Source organism: Silene latifolia, chromosome 11 (assembly GCF_048544455.1).
Source record: "Silene latifolia isolate original U9 population chromosome 11, ASM4854445v1, whole genome shotgun sequence".
NCBI classification, from domain to species: domain Eukaryota; kingdom Viridiplantae; phylum Streptophyta; class Magnoliopsida; order Caryophyllales; family Caryophyllaceae; genus Silene; species Silene latifolia.
In genome coordinates, this window is record NC_133536.1 from 205,369,272 (window position 1) to 205,395,589 (window position 26,318).

The 26,318-nt window shown below is 38.2% G+C and overlaps 2 protein-coding genes and 1 long non-coding RNA gene across 3 annotated transcripts; 2 read left to right on the top strand and 1 right to left on the bottom strand.

Moving 5' to 3' along the window:
• The first annotated feature begins 13,203 nt into the window (after window positions 1-13,203).
• LOC141615377 (uncharacterized) lies at window positions 13,204-13,953 on the top strand. The gene is made up of 3 exons (XR_012529827.1): window positions 13,204-13,293; window positions 13,481-13,571; window positions 13,659-13,953. It is a non-coding gene; the product is annotated as an uncharacterized LOC141615377 (long non-coding RNA).
• A 2,685-nt stretch (window positions 13,954-16,638) lies between these two features.
• On the top strand, window positions 16,639-21,346 carry LOC141612428 (beta-amylase 1, chloroplastic). Its single transcript, XM_074431202.1, has 4 exons — window positions 16,639-17,697; window positions 19,783-19,993; window positions 20,131-20,241; window positions 20,348-21,346. Exons 1-4 carry the CDS (start codon window positions 17,090-17,092, stop codon window positions 21,152-21,154), a joined length of 1,737 nt encoding a protein of 578 aa, XP_074287303.1. The 5' UTR covers window positions 16,639-17,089; the 3' UTR covers window positions 21,155-21,346.
• Window positions 21,347-23,299: 1,953 nt separating this feature from the next.
• On the bottom strand, window positions 23,300-26,259 carry LOC141615378 (uncharacterized). The gene is given in 3 exon segments (XM_074433761.1): window positions 23,300-23,852; window positions 23,855-24,143; window positions 24,145-26,259. Coding segments are annotated over 3 exon segments (2,460 nt in total). The 5' UTR covers window positions 25,953-26,259; the 3' UTR covers window positions 23,300-23,489.
• Window positions 26,260-26,318: the final 59 nt, after the last annotated feature.

Sequence of the window (26,318 nt, forward strand, 5' to 3'; positions counted from 1 at the left end):
TTTATCAAACATATTATCTTCGTCAAAGTGAACATGAACACTTTCTTCTATGCACAAGGTTCTTTTATTGAACACTTTGTAAGCTTTACTATGATCCGAATATCCCAGAAAAACAGCTTCGTCACTTCGGGGGTCAAATTTTCCTAAATTTTCTTTTCCATTATTGTGAACAAAGCATTTGCTCCCGAAGCAACGGAGATGTGATATATTGGGTTTTCTCCCTCTTAAAGGTTCATAGGGAGTCTTTTTCAAAATAGGTCGAATCATAGCTCTATTATGCACATAGCATGCGGTACTAACAGCTTCTGCCCAAAAATTTCTAGGAAGGCCACTATACAAAAGCATAGTACAAGCCATATCCTCTAGGGTTCGATTCATACGTTCCATGACACCATTTTGTTGTGGGATACGTGGTGCGGAGAAGTTATGCCCCACACCATTTTCCCTACAAAATTCTATGAACAATTGATTATCAAATTCTGTGCCGTGATCTGTCCGAATCGAAACAAGCTTTTTGTCATATTTATTTTGGGCAAGCTTCATTAATACCACAAATTCATCGAAAGTTTCATCTTTAGAAGAAAGAAAGATAGGCCAGACATACCTTGAGTAATCGTCGACTAGAACAAATATATACTTTGATCCACCACGGCTTCTGACTTTCATAGGTCCACATAAATCCATGTGTACCATCTCAAGTGGTCGTTTAGTGCTAACTACTCTTTTAGGTTTAAATGAGGATCTAACATGTTTGCAGCGGGCACATGAGTCACACATTGTCTCTTGCTCGAATTTAATTGAGGGCAAGCCTTCAACTAAATCCATGGACTTAAGTTTCTTTAAAATAGTTGGACTAATGTATGCAAACCTCTTGTGCCACAAGCAAGACTCATCTGAGGTTACTTTCATACACGAAAAGGAATTTGTATTGACAACATTTAAGTCAATCATATACACATTCCTCATACGGTGACCCTCAAGTAAAACATTACTAGTACCTTCAATTATGATACGACAAACATCGGCATGAAAAATGACTCTATTTCCTTTGTCACATAATTGAGAAATACTAAGTAAGTTATGTTTAAGACCACTTACCAGATATACTTTATCGATTGAATGGGAGGTTGAAATTCCAATTTTTCCTACTCCAATAATCGTACCCTTCTTGTTATCTCCAAAGGTAACTTTACCACCGAAGAAGGGCTCTAGTGAAAGAAAAAAGATTTCTGTCTCCTGTCATGTGCCTCGAGCATCCACTGTCGAGATACCATAGATTATTTTCTTTCACTACTACCTGCAAATGAATCAAATACAACTTTTAGGTACCCAAGCTAAGTTGGGTCTGATGGGGCATATTCTGCACCGCTGACCAAGTCAACATATTGAGCAAGGTCAAAGATATCCACAGCAAGTCAACGACTTAGATAGCCTAGCCGATGCAGCCCATCACTGTCACTGGTCTCGGCATGGCAACTTGCCAGCCGGGGCACATACCCGCGTACTCACATCCAAGACCCCTCGGCGGTGAGTCAACAGGGCCCGCCGGCCTGCCATAGGTCCCTCGGCCGAGGGGTAGATCAGTCTTTCCACCTGCTAGCCACTTGGCCACTTGGCCACTACGTGACAAAAGGTGAAAGCCTATAAATACTCCTCAAACTTCATTGAGGACAGGATCCAACAAATACACAACTAAACCTAAATACACTATTCATCTGGTAATATCTTCCTTATCTCTCTATAACATACATTCAGCCAAGTAACAACTTATCCTTTAAGTTTACTGACTTGAGCGTCGGAGTGAGTACGCTTGGCACAAAGCCAAGCCCTCAGTTCGTTCATTGTTGCAGGAGAGGCCGAGAGGAACGATTAAGACCAAAGGAGAATCCAACTCAAGACATCATTCAACAAGCCACGGGTGGTAACTATACTTGCTCTGGAATTACACCCGGAACAGGGTCCTTTATGGTTAGTAATTCTATATATTTGATCCTTTCTAACCCATACTTGTCTTATTATTCTTTTGGCGTTAACATTGGGTTTTCTTGGTCTTTGTCTAACAATCGGAACATGAGGTACTCTAGGTTTTGTTCTATCGAAAGTAGCTCTAGGTCTAGTACCTTCATGAGACGCTTTAGGTTTAGAGTTATGAACTTTAGGCTTGAATGTATGCTTTCGATTCTCATTTATTTTGTTTGATTTCGAAGGAACAGATGAGTAATCAAAAGCCATATCATAAGTCCATCTAAACTCATTATTGCGTTCTTCATTGTCGTTAGGTTCATCTATAGTAGAGACATCATCTTCCACTATGAAATCACAAGTCTTAACAGTTTCAACATTCTTTTTCTTATCCCAAGCAAGTTTGACACAATTGACTTGTATATGTCCAAGTGGAGCCACAATGAATTGCAAATCAAGTATTCGGAAGATTAACGTATTTTCTTTTTCTGAAATCATTTTCAGAAGGATTAGATTTGCATTTATCATGGTCTCTACGACTATAGCATTCATGACCAAGTCCCATCTTCATGTTATTATCAGATTGTTCAGTAAGGAAGTTTAAAACCTTTGTGCTTCCTTCCCACTTATCATGAACTTTTCGTGCATGTAAAAGTAATTCTTTCAAGGATTCAATTTCTTTTTCACATTTTGAATGATCTACACTTGAATCCTTGGAAGAGTTACCTTTCTCAAAGTCTTCACGAATTTTATCAAAACGTTCATTCAAGACACGTTTCTCATTTTCATGTTGTTCCTTAAGTTTGGACATACTCTCACTAGCTTCTTCCAATTGCTTAGAGAGAAATACAATTTCTCTCTTATGTTCGGAAACCACACTATCTTTACCATTAAGCTCATCTTTTAAAATCTCATTGACTTTCTTCAACTCAGAAGTTATAGCATCACTAGCTGTAACTTTAGCTTGAAGATGCTTAATGTTGAGTTTAAGCTCTGAAGTTATGGCATCACTAGCCTTAATTTTTGATTCAAGAGCGTTCTTCTCAGCATTTGTCTTGTCTGAAGTTATAGCTGGAGTAGCCATAACTTTAGATTTGAGCTTTTTGGCTTTGGCTTTCAGAAGTTGGTTCTCCTCAGCAATATCTAGAATTTGTTCCTTAAGGTCTTTTAACTCTAAACTTTGTTCATGACAATGATCAGGGGATTGTTCACAACACTTAATTAAATTATCCTTAGAAAGTTTCTTAACTCGCTTTTTAAGTTCAAGATAACTTACCTCTTCATCCTCTGAATCTGAATCTGAATTTCCAACAAGACACTTCTCAGCATTTGAAGCATTGCTTTCATTGTCGCTTTCGGAGAATAGGTCAAGACTGACGCTACTTAGACAAACGTTGGCAGTTTCTTCTTCATCTTCGGATTCGACATCTTCAGAGTCCAAGTCTCCCCAACAATATGCCATCATAACTTGCTTGAATTCTCTCTTTGTTTTGTCACGTTGATTTTTGTCTTTAATTTTCTTCCATGTAGGGCAATCTTTGATCATGTGATCATTATCACCACACTTGAAGCATCCACGATTAGAGAAGGACCCTTTTGACTCAAAAGTTTTCTTGGGGGTTTGCTTTGATTTGTTATTTGTCTTATTTTGATTTTGAAAGAAAGATCTTTTCTTAAGACGTTTAATAAGCAACGCAGTTTCATCTTCAATATCTGAAGAATCATCAACTTTGCTAGACTCAGCTTGTAAGGCCATCTTTTTGCTTGTGCCAACTTCCTCCTCATCCTGATTTAGAGTAATCTCGTGAGCCATTAAGGTTCCGAGTAGCTCCTGATAGGATAATGAAGTTAGGTCCTTACATTCTTCTATGACAGATACTTTATGTCTCCATCTGCAAGACATACTTCTGAGTATTTTTCTAGCAATTTCCTCGGAGTCAAAAGTTTTTCCTAAATTCTTTAGCTCATTGATGATGCTAGAAAAGCGAGAGGACATGCTATCAACTGACTCGTTTTGCTCCATGGCAAACAGCTCGTATTTTCGCATTAGTAATGTCATACGTTGCTTTTTGACAACAGTGGTTCCCTCATAGGCTAATTCTAGACCATCCCATATTTCCTTGCAGATGAACTGGTTGAGAAACGGTCGTCGGTGGCAATCATACCGTTTTGCAATAAGCTTATTGCTTTTGAATTCTTCTCAGCCTTTTTATAACCCGCCTCAATATAGTCTTCTTCTTTCTTTTCGACGGTAGTGCCATTACTGGTTGCAAGTAAGATCTTATTCGGACCATTCTTGATAATCAACCAACACTCCCAGTCGTTTCCCTTAATGAAGTGGGTCATCATATTTTTCCATAAACCATAGTTCTTCCCATTGAATATAGGACACTTTAGGTGTTTGGAATCCATTTGATAAAAAAATAAATGCAGCGGAAAAGACGATAAATAGACTACAAAAAAACGATCAACTCTAGCTGTTAGGCTATCAAGAGCACGAGGCTTTGATACCAAATGAGGATTCTATTGATCGAATACGAAAGGGGGGGGGGGGGGTGAATTGAGTATTAAAAACGATGACCGCTTTTTCGAAATATATGATATAAATTATTTATTTGATTTTATTGATTAAAATCAACTAATTAAATTATTAACAATAAATGCAAAATCGAAATAACAATAATAAAGAGAGAGAGAAAGAGAGACACACAGGATTTTTGAAGTGGTTCAGTTTCACAAGTCGAAACCTACGTCCACTAGTCTCGATTAATAATTTTTAGTACCTTTCTCCGGATTACAAAAATTATCAATCCACTCGTATAATCAACTATATGATTATAACTCAGATTGAGTATCGCTAAATACTCTAGGTTGCTCTTACGTTAATAAGAAAAATACAACGATAAATACTAATCTCACGTTATGCGAGTGAGTATACTATCTTTGTGTATTTAATATCCTATAACGATTTTTCTTCGAGTGATTGACAAATTTGATGCGCAATTTTTGTATAAGCAAATTGGAAAATAAGAATTAAAGCTCAAAGAATTTTGCTTAAAATATTTTTCTCTCTAAAAATAAAGATGTGTGTATCAACAATTATTGTTGAATGAATGAGAGTATTTATAGTAGAGTGAATTAGGGTTTGGAATGTTCTGGAATTAGGGCATAGGAATGTTCTGGAAGAATAAATCCCTAACAACTTGATGAACAAGTAAGAAGCAAAAGGAAGGAGGAGTTTGGCCTCCTAGGGATTCGGCCTCCCTAGGGTTTCGGCCTCCCTAGGGTTTCGGCCTCCCTAGGGTTCGGCCCACCTAGGGTTCGGCCACCTAGGTTTTGGCCGGCCTCTAGGGCTCCTTCGGTCCACTTCTTGCTTCTATAGCCCACAACAAATCGAGATAGAATTTAGTTAAAGCCCTAGGTTGCATGACGATATAAATATCGTGTTACAAACCAATAGTTTATTTAACTTAAATTCTAATTAATTAATTCCAATCAAAATAAATACTCTTTTTTTTTTTTTATAAACCATTAAAAATATATTTTCCAAAAATTAACGCATCATTTTTGTCTAGCAATGAAGTTATGTCTATTAGGTCATAACTTCAATAACCTTTAAATCAAACAAAGTAAAACCATTACCGGATGACGACCTATACTAACTAATCTTCAGTAGATCTTCAGTAAACGAATCATCTCTTCACAAGTCTCTCATCTTGAGTCTCGTGGTTGTTTTCTAATCTTGATCTTGCTTGAATACATCGATCAAGTGTATTTGAAGTTGTACCTCCTTGGTCCAAACTTCAAGCTTGCGTCATTGTAATTGTTCCTTTCTAAATTAAAACTTAAGCACACAATTACACGCATATGTTTATATATTAAGTCCACATACAAATCATTATTGTCATTATCAAAACAATTAATAAGGACTAAAGGTCCAACACTTCATCAATTGGAATCGCGGTGTTCTGCTTGCTCTTGGATCAAAAAACAAAGAAGGTTTCATCAATGGTGCTATCACTGAACCTGCGCTTACTTCTGATAAGTACACAGCGTGGAAGCGTTGTGATTACATGATCCGGTGCTGGATTCTAAGCTCGATGACTCCTGAGGTTAATAGTGGTTTTCTATCTGCTAAATCAACAAAGCAGTTGTGGAATGACATTCAGGAGAGGTATGGTCAATCCAATGCGCTTCTGTTATTTCAATTAAAAAAGGAATTGCGCAATTTAGGTCAAGAATCTGCTTCTGTTGTAGAGTATTATAATCAATTGAAAAGACATTGGGATGAAATTGATGAAATAGACGGTATACCAGAATATACTTGTGGTAAATGCACTTGTAATGTCCTGAAGAAAATCGTTGATTCTGCTTCACGTGAGAAAGTTTTAATGTTCCTTATGGGATTAAATGACACCTTTGACACTTTGAAGACGAATATACTCTCTATGGATCCTCTTCCTACAGTCAACAAGGTCTATTCGTTTGTTCAACAAGTAGAAAGTCAGAAGTCCATTTCTCTTAGTAATCAGCCTGCACAAGATGCTAGTGCTCTTGATGTCAATAGACCTGGCTTCAATAAAGGTAACTGGAATGTCTGGAGACGTGATGGTAAAAAGCGTAAGTATGAAGAGCGTTGGTGTCCTCATTACAAAAAGAAAGGTCACACAATTGATTCTTGCTGGGACCTCAACGAAGATCAAAGGATCAGTTATATGGCAAGAAATGGTGGCTCTTCAGGGCAAGTTGGAGGACAGTCTAAGTACAAGAAGCAGAAGCCTTTCAACAATCATACTTCCACTGCACATAATGCTGAAGTTCATGAAGATATGCCTTTTGATTTGGATCAGAGGCAATTTCTGCAGCAGGCACAAGGTTCAGGTCCATCTCATAATCACAGTGGTCACAACAAAATTGACAAAGATCTGGTGAATGCTGTTTGTGATCAGGTTCTTAATGCTATGCAAGCAAGACTAAATGGTTCAGTTGAATATTCAGCTGCTGCAGTCAATTTTGCAGGTAAAATTCTTGCCTCCAATGTCATTAAGTCTCCAAAATTAAGCACCACTGATATTGAATGGATTTTAGATTCAGGGGCCTCTGACTATATGTCCTCTCAAAGTCATTTGTTCACCAATCTTAGGAAGCTAGTTACTCTTGTTCTTGTTGGCCTTCCTGATGGCTCAACTAAATTTGTGCATTATGTGGGGAGTGTCAACATCAGTCCCAAAATCACCTTGTTTGAAGTCTTATACATTCCTGACTTTAAGCATAATTTACTTTCCATAGGAAAGTTGATTTATTCCAACAATCTGGTCATACAGTTTAATTCTCTTAACTGTGTGATACAGGACCATGAAGACCACATCTTGGCTATAGGGCACAAAGATGGAGGTCTCTACAAGTTTCAGCACAAGTTTATGCATCAGTCTGTTCCACGTTCTGTTTTTCCTCCCAATAATCATGTGTCTTTTGTTAGTAATGCTGATAAGCATAGATTTGTCCATGGCATGAGTAATGGTGTAGCTCAGTCTGGGATTCATTATCTCCTTTGTAATAGTGAAAATAGGTGTAAAGCACATAGTGCTGTTGAGCTTATGCATGCTCGTTTGGGTCATACTTCCTATGCAAAGATGAAACATATTAATGGAATGAAAGATTCAGATTTAAAGTCTTATTCTTGTGATGTCTGCATCATGGCAAAATTACACAAATTACCCTTTGAAAGGGACTACTCTAGAGCACATGACTCATTTGGCCTTATTCACATAGACTTGTGGGGACCTTATAAAGTACCCTCTCTTACTAGGGCACACTATTTTTTGACCATTGTGGATGACCACACTAGAGTCACATGGACCTTTTTTATTACAAGACAAGACTCAAGTGAGTAAGACCATAGAAATTTTTTTCAATCAAATTAACACACAGTTTGGCAAAATCATAAAGCTAGTAAGAAGTGATAATGGCACTGAAATTATTCAAAGTGCTTGCTTGGATTTCTTTGCTGCTAAAGGAGTCCTACATCAAAAGAGTGTCCTTGGTGTCTCTCAACAAAATGGGCGAGTTGAGAGGAAACATAGACACTTGGTTGAGACAGCTAGGGCTATGATGATCTATGCTAATCTCCCTAAGAGGTTCTGGGGTGATTGCTTGTTAGCAGCTACCCATGTCATGAATAGACTTCCTGTTAATCTTTTTTCTTGGAAGAATCCCTATGAAATGTTGTTGGGTTTTTCACCTACTTATGAGCATATGAGGACTATTGGGTGTCAGTGTTTTGCCCTTATTCCAAGAAGGCAGAGGGATAAGTTTCAGTCAAAAGGCAGGAGATGCATATTCATAGGGTACCCTCATGGACAGAAAGGGTATAAACTTTTTGATTTGGACAATCAAAAAATTATAATTAGTAGGGATGTGGAGTTTCAAGAACACATCTTTCCATATAAATCAAAAGCACAAATTCAGTCACAACAAATTCCCCATAATCCTCTCTCAGTCTCCTTTCCTGGTGTAGCTGAGGAGCTCCCTTTAGAAACACCTACTATTCCTATTATTACTCATAATGAGGTACAAAATACTACTACTGATTTCCCAAATACTGATAATCATTCCCCTACTCATACTGTGTCAGAATTACCCTTCACTGCTGTTTTTCCTGATACTACTGGAGTTCATACTCATACTTCATCTTCTATGCCTGAGGGAGTACCCATGCCTAACCCCAGACAGTCCCAAAGGTTACGAACTACTCCCTCCTGGCTTAAGGATTTTGTTTGCCCTACTCTCTATGCTACCCATAATGCTGTACCTGCTACTTCTGATAGTAACTTTCTTCTTCTTGATCCTACCACTTATCCTGCACATTTGTTATATTCTGTTAATAATGTCATGAGGACTGTGGAACCTGCCACTTACAAGCAAGCTAAGCAAGATCCCTTATGGATATCTGCCATGTCCAAAGAGATTGAAGCATTGGAAAGGAATGGTACTTGGGTAGTCACTAATCTACCATCAGGACACAAACCCATAGGCTCCAAATGGGTATACAAAATCAAGTATAACCCAGATGGTTCAGTGGAAAGGTACAAGGCCAGACTTGTGGCCAAGGGCTATAATTAAGTAAAAGGTAAAGATTACAAGGCCACTTTTTCTCCTGTGGCTAAATTTACAACTGTGAGAGTACTTTTAGCAGTTGCTTCCATCAGACAATGACCCATATTCCAGTTAGACATCAACAATGCGTTTTTACATGGGTTTTTGGATGAGCTTGTCTATATGACCCCACCTGAGGGCTATTTAGGTGCTCAAGAAGGTCAGGTGTGTCAATTAAAGAAGTCACTATATGGGTTAAAGCAAGCATCTCGTTAATGGAATATTGCTTTGACAAAATTATTGTTATCATTGGGATTTCTTCAGTCCAAATATGATTACTCTTTGTTCACTAGAGAGTTACATGGGAAAATATCCATAGTCTTAGTATATGTGGATGACTTGTTGCTAACTGGGACAGACAAATGTTTTTTGGACTCTCTCAAGCACAAGTTACATGCTACTTTTACAATCGAAGACCTAGGGGAGATTCGTTATTTCCTGGGTTTGGAGGTTACCAGAAACTCTGAAGGAATACTTTTAAATCAGCAAAAGTATGTTCAGGATTTGTTGACAGGGTCTGGCATGACAAACTGCAAGCCAGCGGTTTTTCCCTTGCCAAAAGGCTTGCAGCTAAGCATTGATCAAGGAGCTTTACTTCCTGATCCTGAGAGTTACAGGAGTGTTGTTGGGAAGTTGCTCTATCTTAATCTCATAAGGCCAGATTTGTCCTATGCAACTCAGCATCTGAGCCAATTTCTGAGTTCTCCCAGAGAGCCTCACATGCAAGCTGTTGTACATGTCTTGCGTTATCTGAAGGGCACTGCATCAGCAGCTTTGTTCTATCCTAGTACCAGTGATTTAATGCTCACGGGTTATTGTGATGCTGATTGGGGCACCTGTCAGACTTCTTGCAGATCTCTTACAGGCCGATGCATCTTCTTAGGGAACTCATTGGTCTCATGGAAGACCAAGAAGCAGAAGACCGTTTCCAAATCATCTACAGAATCTGAGTATAGGGCCATGTCCTATACTGCAGGGGAGCTCACATGGCTGTATGGTTTGCTTTCTGACTTTATGGTCTCTATACCTGTGCCCATAACTTTGTTCTGCGACAACAAAGCTGCTCTGCATATAGCTTCTAATCCTGTCTTCCATGAGAGGACTAAACATATCAACATTGATTGTCATTATGTCTGTGACAAGATCCAAGAAGGTTTCATTACCACAACTCATCTTAGAACAAATTTACAACTTGCTGATCTCTTAACTAAGCCACTTTTTCCAATCCAAAAGGAGGTCGGTCCACTGTTTCTGGATGAGGTCGAACCATCTGGGCATACTCAACACATGTGTTTGGCATCCAAGTTGGGTCTACATTTCATGCTCGCTGATCCCAACTTGAGGGGGGGGTGTGAAAGTAAGGAAACAGAGGGTGTTGGTTGATGACACACAACAACCAATCACAAGCAAGCATATGGATTGACATGGATCGATGACATGTCATGTGTTAGTTAGAACATTATACATTTGTATATATAGAAGAAACACACATTGTAACTAATTATTCATTCATAATCAATATACAATACACAGTTTATTTACACTCTCTCTCTATAACAACTTCTCTCTCTAATCAATTCATCTTCATCATCAAAGCTCATACATCAATGGCTTCCTACTTCATGTTTTCACACTTTTTCACACTTGTTGAGACAATTTTTGTAACGTGAATATCTTTTGTTAGATAATATTAAAAAATATAAACATTTGATATGGTAATAGCATTCATGACGATAAAAATTTGATATTCTGATAGAGGACTTTCTTCCTCTAACGTGCTTATTTGGCTTCAAGTAGGACTTCATCATACCCCGTAAACAATCTTCCATATAGATAAACTTTGTTAATTAAAATTTTTAATCATTTACGTATTAAATCTTGATTAAGGTAGTTAGTATAAGTTGTAGTCTCTAATATTTGCTTGAAATTCAACTTTTAATGTGGGAGCGCGAAAGTTATTCACAGTTGTTGGACTCTCTAATATCGCTCGAAAAATTATTCGATCTTTTAAGTTAACATATTGATATTGAATATTATTGATATGCTCATAAATCGAGTCTAACAAATGCTAACCGCTTTCGAGTACTCTCATTAGAAGTTGAGTTTGTATATAATACCATTATTGATCCGATTTAATTTAAAAATAACAATTTTGATCCGATTTAATTTAAAAATAACAATTTGAGACCCCAATTAAATCAAATTTGATAGTGTTGCGTTTTTAAGTCGAGTTCAATTATTAAATTATTACAAACTATAAAAACGAAAAAATACACTAATTATTACCCCAAGAGAAAATAATGAAGGTAAGAGTAGTAAGATCGATAGTTATAATTGTCGAGTAATATCCCGAAAAAATTACAGTTACAAACAATATATTAAAACTACAAAACTATACAACAATAATTATACTATGGCCCTGTTTGGTAAACGGCATATTAGCCAATTTTTAGCATATTCAAGGGTTTTAGCATGTTTGAACAATCAATATGCTAATTTTTGTGTTTGGTAAGCAGCATATTGAAACAGCATATTTAGGGTCAATATGCTGTATTACAATATGCTGTTTACCCCAGCATTATTGGTTAGCATATTGTAAAATAAGAAATTTTTTTCCATTTTACAAAGAAAACTAACAATCTACTAATCGTAATCTTCCAATTACCAAACACTCAAATTAATTCTGCTAATTATAATATGCTAGTCAAACTTTCTGATAAAATCTGCCATTTATAATCTGCTTTTGAAATCTACTTATGCTGAAATTAATCCGTTGTTTACCAAATAGGGCCTTTATCTATGTTGAGAGTTGGTTATTGATCTTGCAAATTCGCTATAATTGTGATTGGTACTCTATTCCGAGTCGCATTATAGTGATCAACTGTAACACTGTCGGGTCCAAAAATTACTCGAGCTGAAGTTTAAGATGTTAAAAGAGGGTTACAAGAGTATGTGGACACTGGACAGTCATAAATAGATTAACTTGGGTTAATCTTCCTCCTAATAATAATTGATTTCGTGTGTGAATATCTAAGTTTCAATCACTACGCTAAGGGGGGGACTGGATGAAAAGTTTACACTAAAATATGAAAAGCTAGCGGGGGCCAAGGCCCCTTCCGGCATAACTAAGGTCCTCCAGTGATAGCGACACTAAGGGCTTGCTTGGATTGAGGGTAATAGGAGGGGAATGAATAGGGGAGTAATATGTGAGGTGTATTTCCCATGTTTGGTATGCGGGTAATTATTCACCTCCTGGAATTATTACTCTTGTGAAGGGGTAATACATTACCCACCCTCCCCCCCTGGGTAATGATTAAGGGAGTAAAAGATCTACTCAGTAATCATTACTCTTATGCCAAACATATCATCAAGGAACTCATTACCCCACTAATTAATTTCCCCAGTAATTATCGCCCAATAAAACTTACCCCCTTAATAATTCCATGGATTCCAGGCAAGCCCTTATACATAACGTCATAACGATAACAACATGAGCTCGAAAGAATAATATCCGAGATAGGATATAACGAATAACCTTCTCTCTCATCACATCCCAACCACTCAATAACGGGCTCAGATATACCATGAATTCGATATTTATTAGAAATAATCCCCTATAGACTAAAAGAATAATACAACTATGATAATCCCGCTCAAGTTTTCCGCTCATCTTTCCCCCTATATGAAATATTCTCTTCTAGAATATTCCCTTCTAATATATTTCCCTTCTAATATATTCTAGTTAAAATATTTTAGTCGACTCATATATGGAATATTTCTACTACAATATTTTACACAATTAATAATAATATTGCCATCAATCACTATGCCCCATATATGGAATATTTCTTATGGTTACGTTTTATATATAAAAGTACATTTATTACATTAAATTAAATTCATATTCAATTTATTAAAATTATATTAATACACTAAATTTCTAGAATTAACCTTTATAAAATTATTGTGTTGTAGCAACCAGCACGGGTTGCTATACTAGTAATTTATTAAGTAATGTAAATTTGAAAATCAGAAGTTCATACACCCTAAACTAGTGCGGGTTGAGAGATTAAGTTTGGCCAAGGTGAAGTGGGTCATATTAAACCCACATTAAAACCCTATTTTTAGTGTAAATCAAATCAAATATCCAACAAAATTATTCTAGCTCAATTTTAGGTTTCCGTCTTCTCTCTTCCTTCTTTCTTATTCTTATTGTTATTATTGTTATTATTCCTCTTCTTTCACTAAGTAATTTAATTATTACTATTACTATTATTCTAATTATTATTGTGGCATAGATTTTTGTTGCTTTTTTCGACAAATTATTCTAATCCCTAATTCAAATTTCATGCTTTTTGTGCAGATATGGAGAAGTTTCTCCCTGGTACGCCCCTCCCTCGTCGCTATACAATACTCTCTATTGCTGCTGGAGCATTCTTAGGCCATTTTGTGGTGTAAGTATTAGTATTAGTATTATTATTAATATTATTATTAATCCCTTTTTATTTTTCACTAATTATTTTCAATCGGTCTTATTGTAGCGTTCCGTTGTTTTTTCCTCAATGGATCGTAGCCAATAAAAGGAAGATAAGGGAGGCATATCTGGCTGAAGGTCTTGATCCCAAAGACTTCTAATTAGTACCACCACACCACCCCTAGTTTTATTTCTGTTTCATAATCGAACCTAAGTTGTTTCTCTAATCGTACAATCGTCTCGTCTTGTTCTGTGTTTTGGATATTGAGTCTTATTTCCTTTTAATAATCGAACCTATGTTGTTTCTGTAATCGTACAATCATCGTATTGTGTTTATGATATTAATGGCACAAATTTCATCATTCTAGGGTTTCTTAACTTGTATAGTCAAGATTAATGTAGATGGACCATGCATGGGGTTTGCATGGCAACGTACCTCTGCCTTATCTACGACATTACTTAGGCGCCTATTTACTCGGCTTTGCACGCAGGCACACCCTTGTCGTTGCAAATGACGTAGTTTTGGTATGTGATAGACGATGGAGATAACGTTGGTCTCTAGACTCGTCTCTTCTAATACGTATGTTGCTAGACCTTATAACCATAGACTTTACTCCGTATAATCTTTATAACCGTATTCGACTTGAAGCAAGTTCAAACTAAATCACACCAACGTAAAAACTAGGCATGATGAACCAGTTAAATGACAACATATTAGAAACTTATCGATCAAGCTAAACTACACCTAGCTTGATTGATTCACTATTTGCCGTCTCTAAATTATTAGTAGTATATCGATGTTGCCCCAGCTGCTCTTCGGTCCATCCTTCGTGAAGATATTATGGGTGTGGGTTGAGGGATTAAGTTGGGGCAAGGTGAAGTGGGTCATATTAAATCGACATAAAAACCTATCAGTAGGTAAACGGCTAGCCAAAGAGTTTGCTCCATTCTCATGGCCAGAGATTGAACTCATGACCTCATGGTTAAGGCCACACCAACCCATTTGGTTATATTACGTATCTAACAATTTGTGAAACCCTATTTTTAATATCCAACCCTATTTTTTTGAGAGAAGTGAAAAACAGACATAGATTATGTTTCAAGTTTGTAAAAACAGCATGAAAATGCAACTAATAATAGAAATCGAGACCCATACACAATTTTCAGGGATCGAGCATTATTTTTTTGGTGTCATGGTTAGCACTAATACTTCCTATGATTTTCGCGCATTCAGTTTGTCAGGAATGGTACTACATCGAAAGTCTGTGGACAGTCAGTCAATGTGTGGAGGCTTAACCTTGTTCAGAGGTATAAATGTTACTCGTCCACCCGTAGATTGTACAGTACAGTAGCTAGTCAGTAGCGAATCTTGGTGTAAATGGTAGGGGGGGCTGCTATTTAAGCTATTAACTTCGTGGGTGAGTTTCAATCACTACGCCAAGGAGGACTCGGTGAAAAGTTTACACTGAAATATGAAAAGCTAGCGGGGGCCAGGATACTTTCTGGCATAACTAAGGTCCTCCAGTGATAGCGACACGAATCCTTGATTACAACTTGAGCTCGAAAGAATAGTATCCAAGATAGGATATACCGAATAACCTTCTCCCATCACATTCCAACCGGCAACCACTCAATAACTGACTCAGATATACCATGAATCCGATATTTATCAGAAATAATATTTTCTTAAGTAATGTAAATCTGAAAATCAGAAGTTTCTACACCATAAATTTTCAGCCGAATTCAGTGTTGTTCCGTCCTACATAAAATTTATAATTTTTAACTTATAAATTTGTAAATAAGGTCCGTTCCTTTTTTTTTATCAACTTTCATTCAAATATTACAGGGATGAATTTAGAACTTTTTTTTAGGTAGCAAATTATCTTCATATTGTTTTATACTTTGAGGTTTGTGTTTAAGAATTTAGGTATAGCAAAATCGATAATCTTAACCATCATTTTACAATTTAAGGTAGTGAGTACTGAGTAGCCACTAGCCACTACTACCTTTGCTACTAGTTAGGCTATCTCGCAAATAGAACCATTAAAATTCATAAATTCTCATTTGTGAGGACATATCCGTTGCAAATTTATGATGGGCTAAATACAACCCATATGGGGAGATAAGACAAAAAGAAATTGTCTAGGGAATAATATTTTCTTTTGTCTTATCTACTCATGTGGATAGCATTTAACCCGTTCCAAACTTATAACGGATATACCCGTTACAAGAAAGACCAGCTGAAATTCACATTCGCGTTAAAGTGACAAGTAACAGAAATATCTCCAAATAATATGGAAATCATAAATCTCATCCACTACTTTAGCTGGCGACATGTGCCAAAGTTCTTGGGTGACAAACTCTCTTTCTTCCCATGCTTCTTTCAAATAAAATCTCATTACCAAAAGCCCATCTTCCTCGTGACTCGTGTCCATCTTTCGGTGGACGTCAGCGTACATGGTACATGAAATCCTGTCACTTCCACAAAATATAAATTCTAATATCCATTGTAGATCACAATTAACAAGTACTATACATAAAATAAAAACAAAAACAAAATTCATTAATATTAACATAAGAATTGACCCATCAAATGAGATATTATTTGACTCATAAGTAGGATTCGGTAGCACCGAAATTGAAGCAAAGATTCTCTCCATTTCCTTTTCTCCATTTCTTGTCCATTTCCTCTCACAATCCCATATTATATTAGTATTCACATTTATCTCATTTATCACTTGCACCATTAGATCGTAGTAAAGTATAATCCGGACCGTTAAAAAGAAATGGAAGGAAATGGAGAGGAGAAGAAATGAAGAGAATCTAAATTGCCGAAATTGGGCGTTAGTGTTTCACTTCTCACATGTATCCCTTATTACATGTAAAAGGGTAGCGCTGATATTGGGTGTCATCCAGTGATATACCACCCCAATCTCGACATCACTCTATCACATGCAATAAAAAGAATGCATAAATATTCGAGGATGACACTCAATCTCGACGCCTATCATATCCGAGGATGACACTCAATCTCGACGCCGGATAATCGGGTATCCTATCATTATCGTTCTACAAATTGACGATGTTGTTAGTTTACGAAGCCAAACTCACCTCTTTTTCAACCACAAGTTTCAGACCACCTGTCATTATCCTATTTGTTTAAATTAATATCACTTTATCGAGGTTTCACGCGCTTCAAACCCATTCCCCCCACCCCCCCACCGACCCTCCTTACCCCGAGCCATCCTAGCCGTTCATTTCACTCAACCGTCCTCATTCCTCCATGTGTCCTCCTTATCGACACGTGTCGCCTCATCAACGGCTCTCCTCCTTATATATAACCCAACCCTTCCCCACCCCATTTCAAAAATCTTAAATCTCATCATTTCCCCCAAAATAAAATCAACAAATTTGTCAAATCCAGAATCATAATCGTAATTAATTAATATATATCGAGTCGGGTTATATCGAGTCGGGTTCGGGTCGAGATAGTGAGTAATGGCAATGAGTCTAGCACATCAAATTGGAGCATTATCAGGAACACCATTAACAGTCGAATCATCAACATCAAGCAACACAGATTCATCAATTTCAGCAACAACAACAACAGCAATGTGGAAAACACCACACCCAGCTTTAAAATGCAAGGTAAAAGGCGGCATCGGAGAAACGACGACAATGGACATGTTATCGCCACCAGTAAGTCCATGCCGTTCGCCGCTGAGGGCGGATATCTCCGCCGCGTGCCAGGCCTTCACCGGAATATCGGAGTTGGAGATAGAGCACGCGGCGGTAGATAAAACCGCGGCGGAAAAGGCGGGGAAAGGTGTGCCAGTGTATGTGATGATGCCGTTAGATAGTGTGAAGATGGATAATACAGTGAATAGGAGGAAGGCGATGAATGCGAGTTTGCAGGCGTTGAAGAGTGCAGGTGTGGAAGGGATAATGATGGATGTGTGGTGGGGTTTGGTTGAGAGAGATAATCCTGGAGAGTATAATTGGGGTGGTTATGTTGAATTGATTGAAATGGCGCATAAACATGGTCTTAAAGTTCAAGCTGTTATGTCTTTTCATCAGTGTGGTGGTAATGTTGGTGATTCCGTCACGTATGTTTTTCTTTCTTAAAACCGTCTTATATAAGTATTTGTGTTCTTTTTTAGCCCTATTGAATGAATATCGTTTGCCTATAATTGAGTGTGGATGATTAAATTGTTTATCAAAAGCATTCCTAAAATAGAAAGCTGAGATACTCAAAAATGGGAAAGGTAAACAAATGATCGGGACGGAGAGAGTATTAGACATCTAATTGAGAGGTTGAACATGTGGTTTAGTGGTTAGGGACGGATCTACTGTCAATAACAAATCTGCTTGCAGTTTTCCATAGCCATGGGAAGTTTCTGCAAACATAGGAACTAATATAGAAAGTAAACTTTAGTGTTTGATACATCATACAACAACGATAACATTACCCCAGTGCCATAATGGCTCCCGCAAATTGCGGGGTAAGGGGGGCTCGGATGTACGCAACCTTACCCTTGTGTTAGAAACACAAAGAGGTTGTTTCCAAATGACCCAGGATGAAAATTGCGTCGAGAACTGCATTGAGGGACTGCCACTTCACAAGAGAAAGAAGCGCAGCCACTTTAGTAAGCCATTTTGCTTTACTCCATCATAATCCAGGACCAAAGAGTAATGAGTCTTTGGCTCCATTGAAAATATGGAGAAAATTTAGGGTTTGATACATCATACATGTACTAATTATTGGTGTTTGATACATGTAGCTAACATTTAGACACATGAACTTTTTAGGTAAAAAATAAAGGATGGAGTATAAGATTAGGCTGTCTTGGACATCATATACACTTCACTGATGGGTGTTGTAGCCTCTTTCTTTTTTAGCAAGGAATTGATGATTAATAAGCATTGTATCCCTGTCATCCTTGTCATTTGTTTACCTTTGATTTTGGCATAAAGACCAAAGAAAGAGGAGGGGTCAATTATTGGATGACAAGTGGATCAAATTGCCTATCAAAGGCATTCCCAAAATAGAAAGATAAACAATTGAGTGAGACACCCAAAAATGGAATAGCTAAATAAATGAGTGGACGGAGGGGTAGTTTATAGACGAGTATTCGGGAAGATTAGTTTCTTGGCGTCATCTGTTACAAGTTTGTTTACCTCCAGTTTGAGAGATGGAAAGGAGCCGTGGAGTGAACGGCTGTTTATGTGGTCTTAAGTTTTGTTCATATTTGAATTTTGATGGGGAAAAATATGGCATATCTTGTAGAGGTCAGTGTCAACCGTGATCTTCTGGAAATATTCTACCCACAACTCCACAAGTATGTGGACAATTCTGTATTTGCGTCTTCTTCTTCCCTTTCTTTTTGTTTTGTTTACCTTTTTCGTTTAGATGTCGACTTATGTTAGTCGTTTTCTGTTTTAATACGTATTCCCTCCTTTTCTCTATGATACTCTTGCTTGACTTTTGGCTGCCTCTAAGATGTACTTTGCGCTATTTTTAAGCACTTTTATATCAGGGGTTACTATACTTTTTTTTTGGTTAAGAATATAATTTTCCAAAATATTGTAATTATTATTTACGTAAATATTTTAGTACTTCTCATCTTGTAATATTTTTTAAATTTTCTCAGAAAATCTAACAAGAAAATCTAACAAGAATACTTGGACTGTTAATTTAAATCGATATCTAAATATTTACTTGCAACTCAGGCACATGACTAGAATACATGACTAAACCAAAATATGAGATTGTTACTTGGATTTGTCGAATCTAACACGGTGACACATGAACGCCTGTCATTCGTGAACCCTTCTAATCTTGGAAAAGGAATTGAGTGCTTACTGTTGTGCTGTTCCATACTCTGTGCTTCCAACTTGTGTGTTGGGGGAAAATGGGAACCGTTGGATTATGCGCAGAAAAATATGACGACGATAGTATTCAGAAATGAAACTTGTGATTTTTATTTACGTCATGTTTTTATAATTGTAGTTTAGTGAAGTGTTACGCGTGGGTTTTATTTAGTATGCACCTAGATAGATAAGTAAGAAAGGGTAAAAAACGGTTTAATGTTGTCAAATGCATGAGTTCCAAATGGTTTCTGGCGTATATGAAAATGGTCTTCCGGTATATGAATTCTGAGAGACATGGTATGTCTTGTTCTACTGCGCAGGATACCGTTGCCTAATTGGGTTATGGAAGAGATGCACAAAGATCCTGATCTTGCATACACTGACCAATGGGGGAGAAGGAACTATGAATATGTGTCACTTTCCGCTGATACCCTTCCGGTGCTGAAGGGCCGAACTCCAGTTCAGTGTTATGCAGATTTTATGCGTGCATTTAGAGACCAGTTCAAGGGCCTCCTTGGTGACACCATTGTGGTAAATACTTTGTCTGATCTTGTGTTTGTATTAATAATAGTCCTCAATGATTCAATTTCCTCCCTTTATGGTCGTGATTAGCGACGGGTAGTAATCTGGTATTTTAGTGATCACTTGACATTATCCGCTTTCTTCAGGAAATCCAAGTTGGTATGGGTCCAGCAGGTGAACTCCGCTACCCTTCATATCCAGAGCAAGACGGAACATGGAGGTTCCCAGGCATTGGAGCCTTCCAGTGTTTCGACAAGGTACTTCTTCATCCCACTGGTTCTTATACGCTCAAGTCTGGCGCCAAATTGTTTGTGACTTTGCGGTCTGATGGTTTTTCACTGACTGGTATGTTCATTTCTGCAGTACATGGTGAGTAGCTTAAAAGCAGCCGCAGAGGCTGCAGGTAAACCCGAATGGGGCCACTCTGGCCCAACTGACGCAGGCAATTACAACAATTGGCCTGAAGACACGCAGTTTTTCCGCAAGGAAGGTGGAGGCTGGAGCAGCCCCTATGGTGAATTCTTCCTTACCTGGTATTCCCAAATGCTTCTGGACCATGGTGAAAGGATTCTCTCGTCTGCCACGTCTATTTTCAAGGACACCGGTGTCAAAATCTCTGTTAAGATTGCAGGTATTCACTGGCATTATGGGTCCCGGTCCCATGCCCCTGAGCTGACTGCCGGGTACTACAACACAAGGTTCCGTGATGGGTACCTACCGATTGCCCAAATGCTAGCCCGTCATGGAGCGATATTCAATTTCACGTGCATTGAAATGCGTGATCACGAGCAACCCCAGGATGCGTTATGTGCCCCAGAGAAGCTTGTTCGACAAGTTGCTCTTGCCACTCAAGAAGCTCAGGTTCCATTGGCCGGTGAGAACGCCTTGCCTAGATACGATGAATCTGCTCACGAGCAAATCTTGAATGCCTCGGCGTTGAATGTAGATGAAAACTCTGGGGATCGAGAAATGTGTGCATTTACTTATTTAAGGATGAATCCGGATTTGTTCCACCCCGATAACTGGAGGAAATTTGTAGGGTTTGTGAAGAAGATGAAAGAAGGGAAAGATGCAAATAAGTGCCGGGAGGAAGTTGAGCGAGAGGCGGAGCACTTTGTGCATGTAACTCAGCCGCTAGTACAAGAGGCCGCGGTTGCTCTCATGCACTAGGAGATATATAAAGATGAAATGTATATTAATCTCAGAAGAGAGGTTATATAGCTTGTAATATATATTTGCTCAGTACCTTGACACGAAGCAAGCGCTGTACTTTTGTATAAGTCGTCAGTCTTTTAAGACATGACGAAAAAATCGTAATTTATTTTTACAGTACCATTTTTTACTCATTATCGTACTAATTTCCTATCTAGTTCAAATCCCCTCAACCTTTATCCATCAATCATTCTTCTAAACCAAGGTCGGTTTTTCTTTCATTTTTTTTATGTATTCTTCTGAATTTGCATTTTTTTTTTCTGTAAAATTAGCCGAAATCTGCTGATCTTGGAATATAATTCATGTGGAGGGATTTGGGTTTTGCTTTACCAGATCGAATTTCAGGGGACAATTGGAAAATGCATGGGTTTTATATTTCAAAGTGCAGATTGATAATTTGATTCATGTTTAGTTGCACTTGATCGATCCCCTGTGACTGTGGGTGCGTCTTTTCTCTTTCAGACGAATATGTTCTATATTTCATTTGATTCAGATTCAACCAACCCTCTTTTCTGCCGAATTCAGCGTTGCTCCTACAGGATAACCATATTTACGAGAAATAAGGAAATAGCCTTAAACTCGATGATATAGTAAGCAACGAAAATAAAAGTACTTTTCAGTATTTAACCACTTTAATAACCTGTTTTCTTTTATACCTGTCACCAGACGGAAAATATTAAACAGAAAAAAGTTAAGGATGTGTGCGCGTGTGTCAATAGCACTGTAGACTGTAGTATACTGTTTCTCACCTGTTCCTTGCATAATTTTTTAACTCTCATGACGTCTCTCCTCATAAACTCGAGTACCCACCAATTTCTTTTACCAGGCTAGCCGTTCAGAGTCCTCCATCAGTGTTAATGAAGCAATCACAGAAATCCGACAAAAAAAATAGCATAGCAACTAATGAGAATTGACTGATTTAGAAACTTTTAGTCTTTATTTACTCGTTACATAAAAATATTTGGACGCAGGATGTACGAATCAAAAAACAGCTTTCCTTGCTGGACAACAACATCAGAGCCTTAATCCCAAATTCGAACAAACTTGCCATAATAAAAATTGACTTCCCAGAACCATTAGCACCACCTGCAAGTAATACTTTACAAACGGGAGCACGCATACACAGAAATTTCCACACACACGCACAGACAAGCACACACGCAGGAAAAGGGGCAAATTCAAACAAACTTCAAAAAAAATTGACCTCCCAGAACCACTAGCACCAACTTTACAAACGAGAGCACGCGTACACAGAAATTTACACACAAGCACGCACGCACACAAACAGACAGCTCATAATATCAAACATACAAGCGTTGCTCGTTTTTTGTCAAAGAAAGTTTACATCAAACAAATCCTAATGACTCATCCAATCAGAAACATAATAGGCCATACGTTCAACTTCCATATATGCATCTGCTCCATCGGAGAAAATACACACACCGTAATAACCAATTATATGCTCGCATCACAAACTCACAGTAGGAGTTGAAAGTTGAGACTGAACCTGCAGATTAGAATGTTAATACTCCCTCCGTCCCGGTCATTTGTTGTCCTTTGGTTTTGGCACAAAGACCAAGGAAAGAGGGAGGGGACCAATTACTAAATGACAAGTGGAAATGATCAAATTACTCATCCAATTCATTCTTAAAATAGAAAGGACAACAAATGACTGAGACACCCAAAAATGGAAAAGGACAACAAATGACCGGGACAGAGGGAGTACTATTCATCTTCCTCTCCTACATATGCGAATATATTCACTGGTTACCTTTATAGTTTATACTATACTAAGAACTTCTGAAATTGTTAAATCTCTTATGCTCACTTAATCAAATGCAACTGACATAAATTGTCATTTCTATCAGAAAATTTTAAAAAAAAAAAAAAAAAAACAGTAATGGATGATATGGTGTATTGGTGTGTGAGTACTTTTAGTACAAGGCATCATGACCAGCCTCTCGACTTCTCTCGTCCAAGAGAATACAGTTAATCCTATCCTAGCATTTGGTATTCAAATGTACCTCTTTCGACCGTGATAACAAGTCCCAAGAGTGAGGCGAGCAGAAGGTAGGCGAGATAAATACAGCTATGCATACATTGTGGGAAAACCTTAGAAATGATTGATTACTAGTATCCTTGTGAAGCAATAAACTGATGTCAACAATTAAATAAGTTGTATAAAGCTCAATGGTCAAAGCATGGAATACAAGTCATACAACTGTAAAATAATTTCTAAACAAAAATATCAGGGCAGCAGATTTACATACTTACAGGTATTCCATTAAACAAACTACACCTTGCGAGCCAAGGTTCTCTGCTTAGTTGCATGTTGCACTACTTTTTCCTCAACCGGCAGTCCTTTCCTCCTCCTCACAGCATCAATGAGCTTTCTGGCAGTATTCTGAGGAACACTCGAACCATCTCCAAATTCTTCAATCTCTTCCTCGGTTTTAGGGACGAAAAATGGGTCCTCCATGAGCGCTTCCCAATGACTTAGGACGAGCAAGGCACTGGAAGACCCGGACGTCTTATTCCTAAGTTCATCAGCAAAGCCAAAACTTTCAGAAACTGGCAAATAAGCATGCACTGTAAACAATGGCGAACTTTCTTGCATTTCTTCTTTCACTACTCGAACTCTTCTTCGACCCAGGACACACCATACATGGTCCCCAGATACTCAGCTGGAGTGTTTAGCTCGCAAAAGTACATGGCCTCCACAAGCCGTGGTCTTTTCTGAAGTACAGCAGCTCTACATGCTTCCTTAACTACTGTCATGACCTGACCAGTGAACATCCCATATTGGTCCAGGGATTGTTGTGGGTTTTCGAGCTCGTTTGACTGAACTTCAGATGGGCGAATGTGAGCCTCGACAATAAATGCCAGACCCCACATGGGTTCATCGCACAAAGGACCTGCTGACGTTGCGATTTGAAATCCAGATAACTTCCAAGCTCACCTTAGCAAATATTTCCCTCAAATCCTTAATGCATCGCTCAATATGGACCTCACCTGCAGCAGCAAGGATATGTTCTCCTCTAGATGAGACTGTAACCTCTACAAATGGATCGGCCCGATTCAAAAGTTTCAAACCCTTCAAGAGTGCCCCCATATCAGCTGGATCGGAGGGCTCAATTGCAACTTTAAGCATAGGTGAGACTTGAAACATCAAACTCGAGAAAGGCCAACAGTCTTTTGTGGAAGAAAGGGTTGCACTTTTCAAGATATGATGCCCAAGTCCTCGAATAGCTACAACATTCCCGGTCTTCACCGAGGCCACTGGCTTAAGACCCTGACCCATCATAAGATACAGTGACCTGACTTCAGCTTCCTGTAAATGCTTTTGCGTGGTTTCCACATTCAATGGATCATACAAAGCAGAAAGCACATTTATTTTCTGCCCCATAGTAAGAACGCCGCTAAAAATTCTAGCAAAAGCAAGAAAGCACTCATCGGATTCTTCTTCAGAAGAAGTGTCTATGATTTCATCATTAGGGCCCCTTGCAGGGATCAAGTTCAAAGGGACAGCAAAAATTTTGGAGACAAACGCCACAGTTAGTGCCTCAGGACTTGAATCACATGTTTCAACACATCGCCTCACATGTTCAGGCCTGGCAAAAACTTCAGAGCCGGCCATTTGATCCACAACTTCTCTCTTTGGAAGTAGACGTGATATACGGAAAGATTGGGCATCAATTGGGTCTGGCATACATCGAACCACCATTGACAAAATGGTATTAGAGAGAGGAAGCCAACGGCTGAAAACAGCCTGAAGCGCAGTTTTTGGATCTTTGTGCTGAAGCTCGCGTGGAAGCACAGACAAATTAAAGTTTTTTATCACCTTCTCTAACATAGCCTTGCCACCATCAGGCTCAAGAGCACCTTGGTATACCTGCCACAATGGTTCTAGCACAAACTGAACAAACATAGGCCGTATATTACTTCCTCCACCCATAGCTTTTTTACTCACAATCATTTTTGTCTTCGAGTTAAAATACCTAGGACCCCAAAAGGCCTTCTTAAATGAAGTAACGTTTCCCCCAAACTTTTTAGCATAGAACTCGGCAAACTCTCCAACACAAAAACCCCATCCATCCAAAGCACAAACAAAAGCCACGTTACCCTTTTGAGGTTGAAAAGTATCTTCCTCATCATCCTCAAAAAACTCAGGATTCTCATCATCACCCAAATCAACACCAGACGGACCTGCAAGAATAGAATCCACATCCGACAAATACTTCTCCGACTTATAACCACTCACTATATTATTCACCTCATGTACAATCCTCAACAACCTATTATAAGCTTCCATAGGGGTAAGCTTCAATTCATATATCAACCTATCAATCTTATTAAGCACTAAACAAGGCGTAAGCTTTTCGACCCACGCTTGTCTCAAAACAGCATGAGTCTGAATATGAACACCCTCAACAGAATCAACCAAAACCAATGCACCATCACTCAATCGCGCAGCAGTCGAAACCTCACTACAAAAATCCATATGTCCAGGGGAGTCTATCAAATTAATATCATAATCTTTAAATTTAAGACCAATTGATGAACTTTTCATTGTAATTGCTCTCCTTTGTTCCTCATCTAAGTAATCCATAAACCTCAATTTACCAGCTTGTTTCGGATGAACAGCACCATTACAACCAGCAATTAAATGATCAGCAAGTGTAGTTTTTCCATGATCAACATGAGCAAGTATGCATATATTCCTAACTTTCTTACAATCCAAATCAAAATCACCCATCTTTTGCCCTAATTTGTTCTTTAATTCTTCAAAACCCAGTTCAAATTACAACAAAATAAGCTAAAATCTCAAGTACCCAGATAAAAAAGATGCAAACTTGCACAAAATGTTAAGTACCCAGATGATAAAAACTCAAACCCTTGCTAATATTATGCTAATTAGGCAAATTATGTTCATACAATTGTTGGAAATAGGGGCTTGTTTTGCCTTTGTAGTTTTTCCAATTTGTCCCACATTGGTAGAATGAAGTTGTTGTCATGTGTTTATATATGACCACACTTCTTACCATATCACTAGTGGGTCATGGGAGGCTTTTGTGGAAGTTTTGCGAGGCGAGCCCGGCCCGGCCCGGATCCGGGATTCGGG